Source organism: Somniosus microcephalus, chromosome 12 (genome assembly GCF_052327205.1).
Source record: "Somniosus microcephalus isolate GS21.2 chromosome 12, FLI_Smic_1.0, whole genome shotgun sequence".
Taxonomy (NCBI): Eukaryota; Metazoa; Chordata; class Chondrichthyes; order Squaliformes; family Somniosidae; genus Somniosus; species Somniosus microcephalus.
Window position 1 is genome coordinate 32,103,045 of NC_140998.1, and position 16,480 is coordinate 32,119,524.

Sequence of the window (16,480 nt, forward strand, 5' to 3'; positions counted from 1 at the left end):
AAATGGAGGAAGCTTGGAAGCCTGCAGAAGAAGCAAGGCTTGCTGTGGACCTTAAATGTAGCAGCAATGATGACGTCATCGGAGGGGACTTTCAGTCATGAAAAACCCCTTTGCAAAGGCTTCCCACACGTTGGAAATCAATTGGCCAATTGAGTTAAAATTGCATCCATCTCCCACATCCATTTAGATTCGTGTGGGAAATTCGGAGAACACGACAATAGCCCGCACCTGAGTTAAAATCGAGCCCGTGAACTCTGTTTCGCTATCCACGGATGTTGCCTGATCTGCTGAGTATTTGTAGCATTTTCTGTCTTCTCTGATGCCTTTCTTTACATCCGAGGCCTTGCAAGCATCCAGCAGCAATCCCTGCACACTTAAAAACCTTTTAACATGTATTGCAGCAAGCCACTACTTCAATAAAATAAAAAAATGTCAAAAAGCTTAAATGCAAACTTACCTGAAAGATGTGTGTGTCCCTTTAAGAGGTGCTGACAGCGCCTCTGTCAGTCTGCTGAACGCTGGGTTTTCATGGTGAGCTTAGGACCCAGTGCTGAACTCAGCGCTAAGGTCCAAGTTCGCTTTTACTGGCAGCGCTGCCGGCCCTTATAAAATGGCAAATGCCACGGGACCTACCACCAGCTGGCAGAAGAGTTCAGAAAAGCCCACTGTTAGTTCGCCATATTATGCCGGTAGTGAGTATCGTTAAACACCCAAATTTTTAGTCCATTTTCAATAATTCTGAGGATCAAAGGAAGCTGCAAGGGGATATTGGTAAGATATAACATAATAGTGAAGCTACATAAAATTTTAGTAAGACCACTGTTGCAGCACTATGTGTAGTTTTGGGTTCCACTCTGTAGGTAGGATGTTGAAGCAATAAGAGTGGATACATAATAAAAACAGAAAATGCTGGAAATACTCAGCTGGAGAGAGAAACAGAGTTAACGTTTCAGGTCAATGACTCTGTTTCTCTCTCCACAGATGAGGCCTGACCTGTTGAGTATTTCCAGCATTTTCTGTTTTTATTTCAGATTTCCAGCATCCGCAGTATTTTGCTTTTGTAAGAGTGGATACATTGTATATTCACTAGGAGGCTGCTTGGTATGAGGAAATACAAATACGAAGGAAGACTTGAAAAATTGTGGCTGTTTTCATTAGAACTGCGGAAATTAATGGGTGATTTGATAAAGGTATTTAAAATTATGAAGGAATTGGACAGAGTAGATAGAAACAGTCTGTTTCCAGAAATTGAGGGTTTCTAGAACTAGGGGACAAAGATAATGGGCCAGAAATTCCAGGCCAGAAGCGTGAGTACGGTCGGCTTACTCACGCTTCTGGCCGTTGGAAATGCCGGCGTTCAGCATGAACAGCGCATGCGGGGAACGCCGGCATTTCCAGACCTCGAGCGCGTGCGACTGCACAGGCAGCGCTTGCGCAGTGAACTTCGTGGATTTCATTCATGAAATCCGTGAGGTTAAGTCCTTAGAAGTTACACTGAAAAAAAGCAAGTGTAAAGTGGTTCATTGGCTGCGGAGGAAGATATATTTTATCGTGGAGCTTTTGAAATGCAATATTTTTGTTTGGGAAAGGGAGGGAAGTTATTTTAAGAAATTTTAAGTAAGTTTTAAAGTTAAAATTTTTTTTTTTTTTTTAAAGGGTTTTCAGAACGGTAGGTAGAAGGAGCAATTGTGGCTGTGTGAATGGAATGTGAGAATGAGTTATGTATGTGTGTCCACATATATTCCTTTACGTATATGTATGTATGTTTTATATTCCTTTACTATGAATGTATGTTTTTAATTATGATTTTCCAATAAGTTACTTTCTCTGAAAGTCATAATTAAATAATACATTCATACACATAAGTAAAGGAATATATACATAACACGCAAAGGAATATATACAGACATACATACTTTCAGAAGCTCCACGATAAGAAATATCTTCCTCCGCAGCCTCTGTAGCAACTGTACCCATGCTTTTTTCATGTGTAAGTTGTAATGACTGGACCTCACTGAAAGCATTAATGAAAGCGGCGAATTATACTGCGCACGCGCTGCATGTGCAGTCGCACGCGTTCTGCCTCTGAACCCCTTCGTTCAGAGGACAGGAAATGCCGGTTTTCCCCACATGCACTGTGCATGCTGAAAACCGGCATTTCATCCGGCCAGATGCGTAAGTACCCCGACCGTACTAGCGCATTTGGAAGGGAATTATTGGGCCAACATTTTACATGTCAATAAAATAAAAAATTTAACACTTGCACGACTTGCCCCCTCGCATCTGCGACTGAGGGTCCAAGGAGGTGCATTGCGCAAGAGGTCATCATCGGACGTATCCTCACACTGTTCCCTTTGGGGAACTGTATGAAGTGGTGGAAGGATTTATGGCCGTGATTAACGCTCATTCCGTGACCGTAACCATCTTTGAACCAGCCATTAGGGTGGTTAGTCCTGTGGCGGGAGGGTTTTACGGGCTCCCACAACCCATCTGAGGGGGGGGGGCCACCAACACCCACGGACGCAAGTATCCCGCTGGATGTCCACCCAGAATTTAAAGTTGGAGCTCCGACTCCACTTGCCGGGACTGTCTGGAGTGGGGTTCAAAACCCTACTCCTTCTGGCCCAGCGGAGGGGATGCTTACTGCTACGCAAAAGGCCCACTCCGCACAAAAGGTGACACCCATACGTTTCCTGCGCCTTTTCCCTCCCCGTGACTGGAGCCCTATGCTGCCATTTCACGTTGCTAATCGGATTGGGCGTTTGTCATAGCGGTAGGATCCCCGCCGCTGGGCCAGATCAGGGTAGGGTTTCGAACCCCGCTCCAGACAGTCCCGGCAAGTGGAGTCGGAGCTCCAGCTCTAAATTCTGGGTTGACATCCAGTGGGATATTTGCGTCCGTGGGTGTGGGTGGCCCCCCCTCCTTGTATAGCTTGTGGGAGCCCGTAAAACCCTCCCGCCATAGGACTAACCGCCCTAATGGCTGGTTCAAAGATGGTTACGGTCACGGAATGAGCGTTAATCACGGCCATAAATCCTTCCACCACTTCATACAGTTCCCCAAAGGGAACAGTGTGAAGACACGTATGACGACGACATTGCTAAATAAATAAATGGAATTAAAAAAATTCTTTTAGGGCTTTTAAAAGTCTTTAAATTGCTTTAATTCTCTTTAAAACTACTTCAGATTACTCAAAATAATGTAAACATTTAAAATTTTTTATAAAAGTTACCAAAATGTTGAAAAAACTTCCAAAAACCTATTTAAACTGCTGCTTTGCATGTAAAAAAGCAAAGCAGCTTGACAGAAACATTGGGGGCGTGTCCAGTGAAACTGAGACCTCAAGGGGCGTGTCTCACTTACACTGCACGCTCCTGGGTCCGCGCTGGCTGCACTCCTGGGCGGCGTGACGTCATACGCTGCCCGGGATTCTTGTTTCAGTTTCTGGAAGTGCAGGCGTCCCTGGAGCTGATCGGCAGGAGAGCGGGGTAAATGCAAATACGGGGCTTGCACGCGCTGCAAGCCCCGTTCTGGAATTTCTGGCCCAATAGGATTAAATGTAAGAGATTTAGGACAGAGAAACTTTGTTTACACAGAGGGTTACGAGGCTGTGGAATACACTACCAGAGTTAGTGACTGAATTAGAGATCGTGGCCTCGATATTAATTCCAGCCCCCGCCCCCCCACCCCCACGATGGGTGGAAGAGGGTCAAGGGGGATAAAAAGTTAGATACGGGGAACGTGCCCCCAACCCTGCATGCACTCACCCAGCACATTTTTTACAGCGGCGGACATCGAGGTGTCTGAGTGTCCTGCCATGGAGAAGCAGAACACTTAATTAACATATTTAAATCGGACTCACACCATGCAATTGGGAGCCCAATTGAAAATTGACTGTTGCTGCAAAGCTTTCCCAGGGGTCGGGAAACTCGGCAGTGAAAGGGAGGTGGGAGCTGCCGGCTCCCCAAGCTAAGTGCCTTTTTCAGCAATCCTTGTGGGCCAGCCCGGCCTCTCAAGGAAACCTTCAGCCTCACAGAGCCCCGATCGCTAGCCTCCACTAGCCTACGCTTCACGAGAACAGGGTTTAAAGTATAGGAAGCGGATACTCACTGGCCCCGATATTAATGTAAAGGCGGTTTCTGAGCCAAAGGTGGGGGGTGGCTGGGGAGATTGTGTGCGCGAAACCCAGAAGTAAAGTTAGCGGGTTGGGTTTCAACTTGATTGAATCATTAAATTTTTCCTTCCAAGTTTCATGTCTCCAAGCTGCGCAGCGACCGTGATACGCACCCGTTTGACATGATCTGAAGTCCATTATTTAAAGGGATAATGCAGAAATGGCATTTGGAGGAGCCAGGAGGTGTTTAGGATAGATTCACAAAGAGCAAGGGTAGCGTCAGATTCAATAATGCTTCCCTTTATTGCTGGGTTCAGTCAGGAGCAGAAGGGACATACTTTTCCCCATCAATGGGAGGAAGAAAAGGGCAGCTGTCTCCAAGAAGGTACGGTTGGAGGTGGCCGAGGAGGTTTGTCAGCAGGAGCATTGTGCCCCAGTCTTGGATGCAGTGCAGGAAGTGGTTTAATGACCTAACTAGTTCAGGAAAAGTGAGTGACCTAGAAATTTGTCTCAGGCAATGACGCAAAATGGGCAGTATCGGATTGCCCGCCCGTTAAGCGCAATGCCTGATAATGCAGTCAATAGAAGTGAATATCAGGTGCTGCATATAATGGGTGGTCGATCTGATGCCACCTGTTTTGTGCCACTGCCCAAGATGAATTTCTAGGCCAAGCTATCTCATAACAGGAGACAGCAGCAACGGATGGGTGGAGGGCCGCCTCAGCTGTAACCCCTCAGCGAACTTGAGGCGCACGTCCACAGGATTGTGGCAAGCCAGGTGATCGGTCCCGTCGCCCCTGGAGAGGTCGACCCCGTTTGGGACAGCAACGGTAAGGTCATCAGCTTTCTCTCCTCCTTCATTCCACTTGTCCCTCACAACACCAGCCTTTTACACTTTCAATCCAACTTACTAAATCGCTCTACTCCTTCCTCCCTTATTGCTCCCCTGTCCTCATGCTAAAGCCACTCTTGTACCTCCCTGCTTTCAGAAGGTGATTCACCAGCTGAGGAGGCGGGCCCTCAAGCTGCCAATGGGAGCGAAGCCACAGGCGAGGAGGAAGAGGAAGCCAGAGCCTCAGCGCCACCCTCTCCCGAGTGGGACCACGTCTTCCCTGGAGGGGATCAGGGGGGAAGGGTCTGATGAGGGTGAAGCTCCGGGACCTAGCGGGCTGCAGCAACGTGATGGGGGTAGGGCTCAGAGGCCTTCTCCCCAAAGGGAGAGTAGGCCAGAGAGTTCTGCTGCACTGGACGCAGAGGAGGAGTGGCTCATCGCTGAAATAAACACCCAGGCGGTGGACATTGTTAAATCCGTGAATCTTGATATATGGTGTCCTTCAATAAATAGACAGAGACTGCAGAGGAACAATCAACAGGTGTTTACTGGATGTGGGTTACTCTAAAACTAACAGTACAGATCCCTACTCAGGGTTATATACAGGTGTGGTCACTGCCGGTACTACAGTATACAGGAGCTGTAAAAAGTAGTTCTCCCCTTAAAGGTACATACACTACAGACATGTACACTCAGCTCATGGGTGTAGTGGGAAGGGTGCCCGAAAGCATTGATGCACTGGCAAGGAGTGTGGAGCACTAGGCTGCAGCACAGGCGGACGCCACACAAATGCTTAGTACTGCAATTCAGTCTGCCGTGATCCAATCTCAGACTGCTCTCATGCAGTCTCAGATTGAGGCCACGCAAGCACTGAGTGCTGCCATCATCGCTGGTTCGGACACATTGCCCCGGGGCTCTCACGGTGCCGTAGCAGACCAGCAATCTGTGCTCCAGCAGATTGTTCCGGATGCTGAGGTGCTGCCCCGTGGGAGTGCTAGTGTGTCGGTCGTGCAGGGAGGTGCTGTCCTCTCTCAAGATGACAGCATTCCTGCTGCCACCACTGTCATTTCCCCATTGCACTTGCCTGTAGCCCAGACTGCTGCCGCCCATGCAGAGTTGCTGCAGTCTGCAGCCAGGCCCTCCAGGCCCAGAGCTGATCGAGGGCATCCTTCAAGGGCATCTGTAGTCTCAGGATCTGACATTCAGCAGCCTTCCACCAGCCTTGCTGCAGCCACTGGAGCCCCGTTACGGAGGACCAGTTGGGTTGGAAGGGGGCAAGTGGGCAAGGGAAGGAGATCACCCTCGAAGGGCAAAACGTAGGACGTATGACGAAATGTTGGGAATGTTTTTATTAAAGGCTGAGGTTCGTGTAATAACTTTTGTTTAGTGTTTTGGCCATTATCTCCAGGTTGTGAGAACCAGTTATGTTAATTATTGATTTTTTGTGTTTGTTTCTATCAGTTTGTCATGAATAAATGACACACAGAGTTTGTAAAATAAAAAAGTTGTTGTATTGAAAATGTACATGTTTGGCCTTTGGAATCATTGCTGCCTTAGCCGGCTATCGGGGTTGCGGGTTGCTTTCCATCATGTTGTTCTCCATGCCAGAAGCCATTTCCTGAGTAGGGGCCTAGAAGCGGCTTGTTATCAGTCTTTGACGGATGGCCCTTGCAGTTTCAACATTGTGGGCCTCCATCCCCTCTTGGTGCTGCTACTGATCATCCTCCTCCTCTTCCTCCTCCTCCTCCTCCTCCGGTGGTGCACCAATCCCTGGTGGCATTGGCTGGGTCGTGAGGATTGCAAGGTTATGAAGAATGCAGCAAACAACTATGAAGAGGAAGACTCAGTCAGGCGAGTACTGCAGGGCTCCTCCTGAGTGGTCCAGACAGCGGAACCGTTGCTTGAGCACGCCGATCGTCTGCTCAATGATGTTCCTGGTGGTGAGATGGCTCTCATTGTACAGCAGCTCAGCAGGGGTGTTGGGGTTATGCAGCGGTGTCATCAGCCAGGTGCAGAGTGGATAACCCTTGTCCCCGAGGAGCCAACCACTTGGCTGATGCGCTGCCTGGAAAAGCTCTGGCACACCAGTCTAGCGCAGGATGAAAGCATCGTGACTGCTGCCAGGATAGCGGGCACTGACAGCGAGTATCAGCTGTCTGTGGTCACAGACCAACTGGACATTTAAGGTGTGGGTTTCAGAAAACCTCTGCATTCTCCTGCGGTGCCCGCAATGCCACATGCGTGCAGTCAATGGCACCCTGCACCATGGGGAAGCCCGCTATCCTCGCAAAGCCCAATGCGCGTTCATACTGTTTGGCCCGGGTCATCGGGAAAGAGATGTACTGGCATCTCCTTTTAGAGAGGGCATTTGTGACCTGCTGGATACAGCAATGGACCGCAAACTGGGAGATATTGGCTATGTCCCCAGTAGCTGCTTGAAAAGAGCAGGTGGCATAAAAATTCAGAGTCACTGTGATCTTCACTGCCACCGACAGAGATGTCCTGGTCCTCAGTTGAGGCTGCAGATCTGGCTGCAGCAGGTGGCAGAGCTCAGTGACCACCTCCTTGCTGAAGCGCAGCCTGTGCAAACACTGCTCCTCAGACAAATGAATGTAGGAGAATTGTTCCCGGAATACCCTGGGAGGGTAGGGTCTCGTGTGCAGAGGCCTGTTGGCCCTCCTTCCTCTAGCCATGTTTGCCACTCTCTCTCTGCGTCTCTGATGCCTCCGATTCTACAGGCGCAGGACAACGCCCCAAATCAGTGCAGCCCCCATCGTCTCTTGACAATTGTAGTAATGAAGGTCAAATCCAAAAGAACCTGCAAAGTGATGCTCAGTAGCCAAAACTACTTCACACAGCGTTGACTCTATGCAAAAGTCTCTCACTCTCCAACAGAATCTCTTGCTCTCTGTCAGAATGAGTGGTGCAAAAATGTCTCCCACAAAAAAAGGCAGGAAGAGGGCGCCTTTAAATAGCTCCCCCCAGCCCCTCACTGACTGGAAAACGTTCCAGTCTCCCTGTCATTGCTTGCGGCAGGTGGAAAGGAGGGGGGCGCCACTCAATATCTGGTCCGGGGCGCCACCGGGGCGTTGCACGCTCAACTGACGTCATGATCTGCGGGCACAGAAGATCGGGGCGGTAGAGTATAGCGTCGCCGCAAAAACTCTGGTCAATCTTGTGAGTGGCGCAAACATCGCCCTGCCCGGCCCTAGTTGCGTTGCGCCCCATTAGCGACCTCTTAGGGCGCTAACAGGAGGCACTAAGCAACCGAATTTTTCCCCCCATGAACTCCACCGCCTACCGCCACCACCCCCTCCACCCCCCCAACGCTCCCCTCCACCCCCCAACCACCGCCCCCCCGCCACCGCCCCAAGAAAGGGCAAATGTGAAATTGAGAGGATAAGATTGCCTGTTCCGTTCCAATTGTAGGGGCCTAATCTAGGAACTAGCACAGTTGTGCAGCTGAAAAATAATACAAGCAGTTGAAGAGAGCTACTGCAACCTGATTGATTATTTTTCAGTTTTATAAAAATTGAGAAAATGGTTGAAATGGCTAAGTTAAAAAAGTACAATATATGCAGTTGAATATCTGTTTTACATCTGATAAAAATTGTGACCTCTAACAGATTGTGATGATTATGTGATGACATTTGTTTTTTGCCTAGGTACTAAAACTAATCCAAGTTTTGTCAAATTAAGAGAATTTTATGGAGACTCAATAACCATGCATAATCCAGATGGACTAACCATCAACTTATTTGTAAGTAATCATTTTGTTTGTAAACCTTTATCAAAACACCCTACATACAAGGATTTCAGAGTTCAAATCCTCTTGGATCAATTACCTCTGAAATTGTTATCTTTAAACCTATTTCTGGCCCACAATGGAACTCATGCTAGCTCTCAATTGGCATGGCAAGTGCCAGAATGGGTAGAATTTCCAGACAATCCCAGGAATGCCCCCAAACTACTGCTGGGTCGTAAGTGGGTTAGGCAGAAGATGCACCCACGCCCCTAGGTCAGAAGTTAATAAGAATAGAAACATGACGGATCCAGGCTCTGCTTCAAATTCCGACCCCTTCCACCACAATTCCACATGATTCTTTCCTCGGGCCCAGAATTTCTACAAAAGCAAAATACTGCGGATGCTGGAAATCTGAAATAAAAACAGAAAATTCTGGAAATACTCAGCAGGTCAGGCAGCATCTGTGGAGAGAGAAACAGAGTTAACGTTTAGTTTGATGACCCTTTTCTAACCTAGTTCTGACGAAGGGTCAGCGACCTGAAATGTTAACTCTGTTTCTCTCTCCACAGATGCTGCCTGGCCTGCTGAGTATTTCTAGCATTTTCCGTTTTTAGCCCAGAATTTCTAGCCTCGTATCACTTCAAATGCTTCTTTCAATGTAAGTATTGCAAAAAACAAAAGGACAAACGTCTAAAGGCTGGCATGTGTATCAAAGCCAATGTTCAATGTATTATTGCACATTGAAAAAAGTGTGTTTGAGCAGATCATTAAGAAAGTGACAATGATTAATTGTTTGCATTTCCATTTTATATAATTTAGATATGCTACATAAAAGAATATGCAATTCACGTTCACATTCTACATAAAATTAAATGGAAATTACAATGTGGAATTACAACGGCTGATCGGCCCAACCAGATTGTGTTGTTCTTTATCCTCCACACAAGCAGTGGCCTTAACCATGGGCTTCCACTGTTCCCATATCCCTTTATTACCCTTTCCTTCAACCACCTGTCTAACCTATGTATAATGTTTACATGGTCTCTGCTTCAGTCACTACCTCTAGTCGTGCATTCCAGTCTCACAACCCTTGGTGCAAAATACGTTTCTGCTACATTCCTGATGATTTAGTAAGTATTTTCCATAAAATAGAGATCCTACCCCTACAGATAGATGTCTGTGTTTGGTGGAAAGAGCTACACATGTCTGTTCATGCATTTCATGTAAAAGACAAGCAGGCATCCTGATCTTTTTATACGGTACAAACTATTACAAGATGGTGATCACCAGCGTGGCTGGCAAGGGCAGCATTTATTGCCATCCCTAATTGCCCTCGAGAAGGCGGTGGTGAGCTGCCTTCTTGAACCGCTACAGTACCTGTGGTGAAGGTGCTCCCACAGTGCTGTTAGGGAGGGAGTTCCAGGATTTTGACCCAGTTACAATGAAGGAACAGCGATATATTTCCAAGTCAGGATGGTGTGTGACTTGGAGGGGAACTTGGAGGTGGTGGTGTTCCCATACGCCTGCTGCCCTTGTCTTCTAGGTGGTAAAAGTCGCTGGTTTCGGGAGGTGCTGTCGAAGAAGCCTTGGCAAGTTGCTCCAGTGCGTCTTGTAGATGGTACACACTGCAGCCATGGTGCACCGGTGGTGGAGGGAGTGAATGTTTAAGGTGGTGTATGGGGTGCCAATCAAGTGGGTTGCTTTGTCTTGGATGGTGTTGAGCTTCTTGAGTGTTGTTGGAGCTGCATTCATTCAGGCAAGTGGAGAGTATTCCATCACACTCCTGACTTGTGCCTTGTAGTTGGTGGAAAAGCTTTAGAGAAACAGAAGGTGAGTCATTCACCGCAGAATATCCAGCCCATGACCTGCTCTTGTAGCCAGAGTATTTATGTGGCTGGTCCAATTAGGTTTCTGGTCAATGGTAACCCCAGGATGTTGATGGTGGGGGAATCAACGACGATAATGTAATTGAATGTCAAGAGGAGGGGTTGGAGATGGTAATTGCCTGGCACTTGTGTGGCACGAATGTTAATTGCCACTTGGCAGCCCAAGCCTGGATGTTAAAATCATAGCATCATAGAATCATAGAATGGTTACAGCACAGAAGGAGGCCATTCGGCCTGTTGAGCCCATGCCGGCTCTCTGCAAGAGCACTTCAGCTAGTCCCACTCCCCCGCCCTTTCCCCGTCGCCCTGCAATTTGTTTTCTTTCCGATACTTATCCAATTCCCTTCTGAAAGCCATGATTGAATCTGCCTCCACCACCCTTTCAGGCAGTGCATTTCAGATCATAACGACTCACTGCGTAAAAAAGTTTTTCCTCATGTCGTCTTTGGTTCTTCTGTCAATCACCTTAAATCTCTGCCCTCTGGTTCTCGACCCTTCCACCAATGGGAACAGTTTCTCTCTATAACTCTGTCTAGACCCCTCATGATTTTGAACAACTCTATCAAATCTCCTCTCAACCTTCTCTGCTCTAAGAAGAACAACCCCAGCTTCTTCAGTTTATCCACGTAACTGAAATCCCTCAATCTTGGAAACAGTCTAGTATGTCTTTTCTGCACCCTCTCTAAGGCCTTCACATCCTTCCTAAAGTGCAGAGCCCAGAATTGGACACAATACCCCAGTTGAAGCCGAACCAGTGTTTTATAAAGGTTCATCATAACTTCATGCTTTTGTACTCTATGCCTCTATTTATGAAGCCCAGGATCCTATATGCTTTTTTAAGCACTTTCTCAACCTGCCCTGCCACCTTCATAGCGTCCGGCGGTAGATCAGGGGGCGCGAGCCACGTTTGCGGCCGGGGCGCGAGCGGGGTGCTGCGCACGGCAATGACTTAATTGTCAGAGGTGCAGCGCCACGGGGCGCTACCAGCTATCATTGCCGCGGGGTGCTACCAGCTACCATTGCCGCTACCCTCCCACTGAATTTCATGGGAGGCATTAGCAATGCTGCACCCGGGCGCTAGGTGCTTTGCACCCATTAGCTCGGGGCGCTAACGGGAGGCGCAAAGCAACCAAATTTCCCTTTAATTGTTTTTTTAGGTGTGCGGCCCCTTTAAGGGGCTGTGTAGCCCATTCAGTAATTCCTATTTAAAAGCCAGTTAGCCAGTTGCGCGGGAACTTCAGAGCGCCGCGTGGCTGTGCAGCTTAAAGAGAACATTGCTCCAGGTGTGGCCTCACCAAAGCCCTATATAATTGCAGCAAGACTTCTTTACTCTTACACTCTGACCCCCTTGCAATAAAGGCAAATATACCATTTGCCTTCCTAATTGTTTGCTGTACCTGCATGTTAACTTTCTGTGATTCATGTACAAGGACACCTAAATCCCTCTGAATACCAACATTTACTAGTCTCTCACCTTTTAAAAAGTTTTTTCATTCTTCCTACCAAAGTGGATAATTTAACACTTCCCCACATTATACTCCATCTGCCACCTTCTTGCCCAGTCACTTAACTGCTCTATATCCCTTTGCAGCATCTTTGCGTCCTCCTCACAGCTTACTTTCCCATCTAGCTTTGTATCATCAGAAAACTTGGATATATTACACTCAGTCCCCTCAACTAATCATTGATATAGATTGTAAATAGCTGAAGCCGAAGCACTGATCCTTGCTGCACTTCAATAGTTACACCCTACCAACCCGAAAATGACCCATTTATTCCTACTCTCTGTTTCTGTCCGTTAACTAATCCTCAATCCATGCTAATATATTGGCTCTAATCTTGTGTAACTTGGTATGACCTGAGGGAATGTTTTTCCCTGATCCCCATTGACTCAATTTTACTCGGGTTTCTTGCTGCCATACTCAGTCAAATGCTGCCTTGATGTCAAGGACAGTCACTCTCACCTCCCCTCTGGAATTCAGTTCTTTTGTCCATATTTGGACCAAGGCTCTAATGAGGTCTGAAACCGAGTGGTCCTGGCGATCATCGGTGAGCAGGCTATTGATGAATATGTACCACTTGATTGCACTGTCGACGACACCTTCCATCACTTTATTGATGATTGAGAGTAAACTGATGGGCCAGTAATTGGCCAGATTGGATTTGTCCTGCTTTTTGTGGCCAGGGCATACCTGGGCAATTTTCCACTTTGTTGGATAGATGCCAATGTTGTAGCTGTACTGGAACAGCTTGGCTAGAAGCGCAGCTGGTTCTGGAGCACAGGTCTTCAGCACTACAGCCGGGATGTTGTCGGGGCCCATAGCCTTTGCTGTATCCAGTGTGCTCAACTGTTTCTTGATATCACGTGGAATGAATCAAATTGCTGAAGATTGCCATCTGTGATGGTGGTGACCTCAGGAAGTGGCTTAGATGGATCATCCACTCAACACTTCTGGCTGAAGATGGTTGCGAATGCTTCAGCCTTGTCATTTGCACTCACGTACATCGTCGAGGATGGGGATGTTCATGGCTCCTCCTCCTCCCATTAGTTGCTTAATTGTCCACCACCATTCACTACTGGATGTGGCAGGACTGCAGAGCTTTGATCTGATCCGTTGGTTGTGGGGTCACTTCATTCTGTTTATAGCATGTTACTTCTGCTGTTTTGCATGCGTGTAGTTTGAGAGATGGTATTAGTTATCCTTGTATTCAGGAGTTCTGGAGCCCTGATTAATTGGGTATTTCTTTTCAAATTCAGAGATGAATTCTAGCAAGGTTCTTCAGGATTTTAGTCCTGTGGTAGAAAACTGGAAATATGTTATGAACATGCTTATCCTTTCATTGTAGTGTTTATAATACAACATTTGGTCTGTATCGGCGTGGATTTTGCAGTCACCAGTGAAGGAACAGCACTCACCGGTCACCTTGTCAACAGCTTCCCACAAGGTTTTTGCGGGCTTTAGAATGCAGACTTGCTCTAATCGGGTGTCTGATCCAGCGCAGCACCCTCTGTAGGTGATCAGTGGCATCTCTGAGCAGGACAAGAAACAGTGAGGCTCTTAAACTAATCAGATTGAAGAAGCCTCACAGACACGCAGGGGGTGAAATTCTTTGGGCTCTACAAGGCTTCTTAAACTACAAAAATGGCGTCCAACCGGAAGCGCGCCAGATAACATATGTGTAAAGGGGTTTGCGCGCATACACCCAACGACCGTCAGCAGACCAGGCGGATCATGATGTCAATCAGCGTGTAACGCTGATTTGACGCCAGCGCTGCAATTTTGGTGCTCCACTTTCCAGCCTATGCCCTGTCTTAACCTTGCACAGCTGAACACGATGTTAAATGGCATGAAGGACCCGCCACCAGCGCTATTTAAAGGGATCATGAACTACTTACAGGTTATTTGCTGAATTATTTCTTCTGGCTGTTGTTGCAATTCTACGTGACTTGGATGTTTTTCCATACTTGTTAAAAGTTTCAATAGTCTACAGGGAGTGGTCTGGCTGGTGCCGAAGTACTTTTTTGGTGACTTAAAGACTTTTACACAAACCAGTTACTTCTGGACATGGGTGGCCTAGTAGGGCTTCCTCTTGGCATGGAATATGACTGGGAAAATAAGCAGTGGCCATGTAAAGCAGGACAAGAACAAGCTAAACATTAATGAGACATCATGGATGAATAAAGACATAAGGGACAAATTGAGGGTAAGGAAAGAGGCATACACTAAGTACATGGATAGCAGAGGAGAGCATGACAAGAGTGAATATGAAGAGATTGGGGAGAAGTAAAAAAAAATTAGAAAGGCAAAAAGGAACTATGAAATTAAATTATGAAGGAACATGAAACAAAATAGTAAAATATTTTACAGGTACATAAATAAAAAAGGAAAGTTGGGACGGGAATAGGGCCACGAAGGGATGGAGGGGTTAATATTACAGGCAGCAATAGAGAGATGGCAGAAATATTAAATAATTACTTTGCTTCAGTATTTATCAGGGAGACAGAACAAGTGGACATGACATCGGATGATGAGATTAGAAATGAGATAACTGCATTTAAAATAAAAAGAGGAGAAATATTAAATAAACTAATCAAACTCAAAGAGGATAAAACTACTGGTCCGGATGGATTACAACCGTGCATTTTAAAAGAATCTAGGGAAGAGATAGCAGAGGCATTACTACACATATTTAATAATTCACTAGAACAAGGTATAGTGCCAGAAGACTGGCGGATAGCTTACATAAAACTTATATTTAAGAAGGGAGATAGAATATGTCCAGGAAACTATAGACCAGTCAGCTTAACATCGGTGGTAGGAAAAATATTGGAATCCCCACTAAAAGAGAACATAGAAGAACATCTAGAAACCAAAAATATAATAATGAATAGTCAGCATGGATTTAAAAAGGGAACGTCTTGCTTGACCAACCTCATTGAATTTTTTGAAGAGGTAACAGAGCGATTAGATGAGGGTAATGCAGTAGATGCAATTTATCTAGATTTTCAAAAGGCCTGCGATAAGGTACCACATAATAGACTAGTGAATAAGGTCAGAGCATGCTGAGTCAGGGGATAAGAAGGGTTTGACCCGAAACGTCAACTCAAATTTCTGTCCACGGATGTTGCCTGACCTGCTGAGTTTTTCCAGCATTTTCTGTTGTTATTTCGGATTTCCAACATCCACAGTATTTTGCTATCGATAAGTAGCAGAATGGATAACTAGCTGGCTTCAAGACAGAAAGCAGAGGGTAGGGGTAAAGGGTAGCTATTCAGAGTGGCCGAAGGTGGGAAGTGGTGTTCCAAAAGGATCAGTGCTGGGACCACTGTTGTTCACAATTCATATTAACAATTTAGACTTTGGAATCAAAAACATAATTTCTAAATTTGCAGATGACACCAAATTGGGGGGATATTCAATACTGAAGAGGACTGCAACAAATTATAAGAAAACATTGTATGCAGTATATCCTATGTAATATAATTAATGAACTTGAAGAATGGGCATATAATTGGCAAATGAAATTCAACACAGACAAATGTGAGGTTTTATATTTTGGTAAGAAAAATAGGGAGGTCACTTATTACTTGGAAAATACGAACCTAAGTAGCATAGAAGAACAAAGGGATCTCTGAGTAAAAATACACAAATCACTAAAATTAGCAACACAGGTTAACAAGGCCATTAAAAAAAGCAAACCAAGCACTAGGGTTTATTTCTAGAGGGATTGAATTGAAAAGTAGTGAAGTTATGCTAAACCTGTATCGAATCTTGGTTAGACCACACTTGGAGTACTTCGTACAATTCTGGTGGACATATTATAAAAAGGATATAGAGGCATTGGAGAGGGTGCAAAAAAGATTTACAAGGATGATACCAGAAATGCGAGGGTAAACCTATCCGGAAAGGATGAACAGGCTGGGTCTCTTTTCTCTTGAAAAGAGAAGGCTGAGGGGTGACCTAATAGAGGTCTTTAAAATTATGAAAGGTTTTGATAGTGTGGCTACAGAGAGAGTGTTTCCACTTGTGGGGAAGAGCAAAACTAGAGGCCATCAATATAAGATAGTCACCAAGAAATCCAAAAGGGAATTCAGAAGGAACTTCTTTACCCAGAGAGTGGTGAGAATGTGGAACTCGCTACCAAAGGGAGTGGTTGAAGTGAATAGTATAGATGCATTTAAGGGGAGGCTAGATAAGCATATGAGGGAGAAGGGAATAGAGGGTTATGCTGATAGAGTTAGATGAGGAAAGACGGGGGGAGGCTCGAGTAGAGCATAAATGCCGGCATGGACTGGTTGGGCCAAATGGCCTGTTTCCGTGCTGTATATCCTATGTAATCCTATGTAAGCTGCTAGAAGACGGAGGAGGATGAGGAGGTGAAGGGCTCCCAGCAGGAGGCCA

General features: G+C 46.2%; 1 protein-coding gene across 1 annotated transcript in view; it reads left to right on the forward strand.

Moving 5' to 3' along the window:
* The window catches only part of LOC147109109 (cation channel sperm-associated auxiliary subunit beta-like), a 556,551-nt gene that overhangs the window by 527,727 nt on the left and 12,344 nt on the right, over nucleotides 1-16,480 (forward strand). Inside the window, exon 24 of the mRNA XM_086002719.1 lies at nucleotides 8,612-8,706. Coding sequence (XP_085858845.1) covers nucleotides 8,612-8,706 — 95 coding nt within the window. The remainder of the gene's footprint in view (nucleotides 1-8,611; nucleotides 8,707-16,480) is intronic.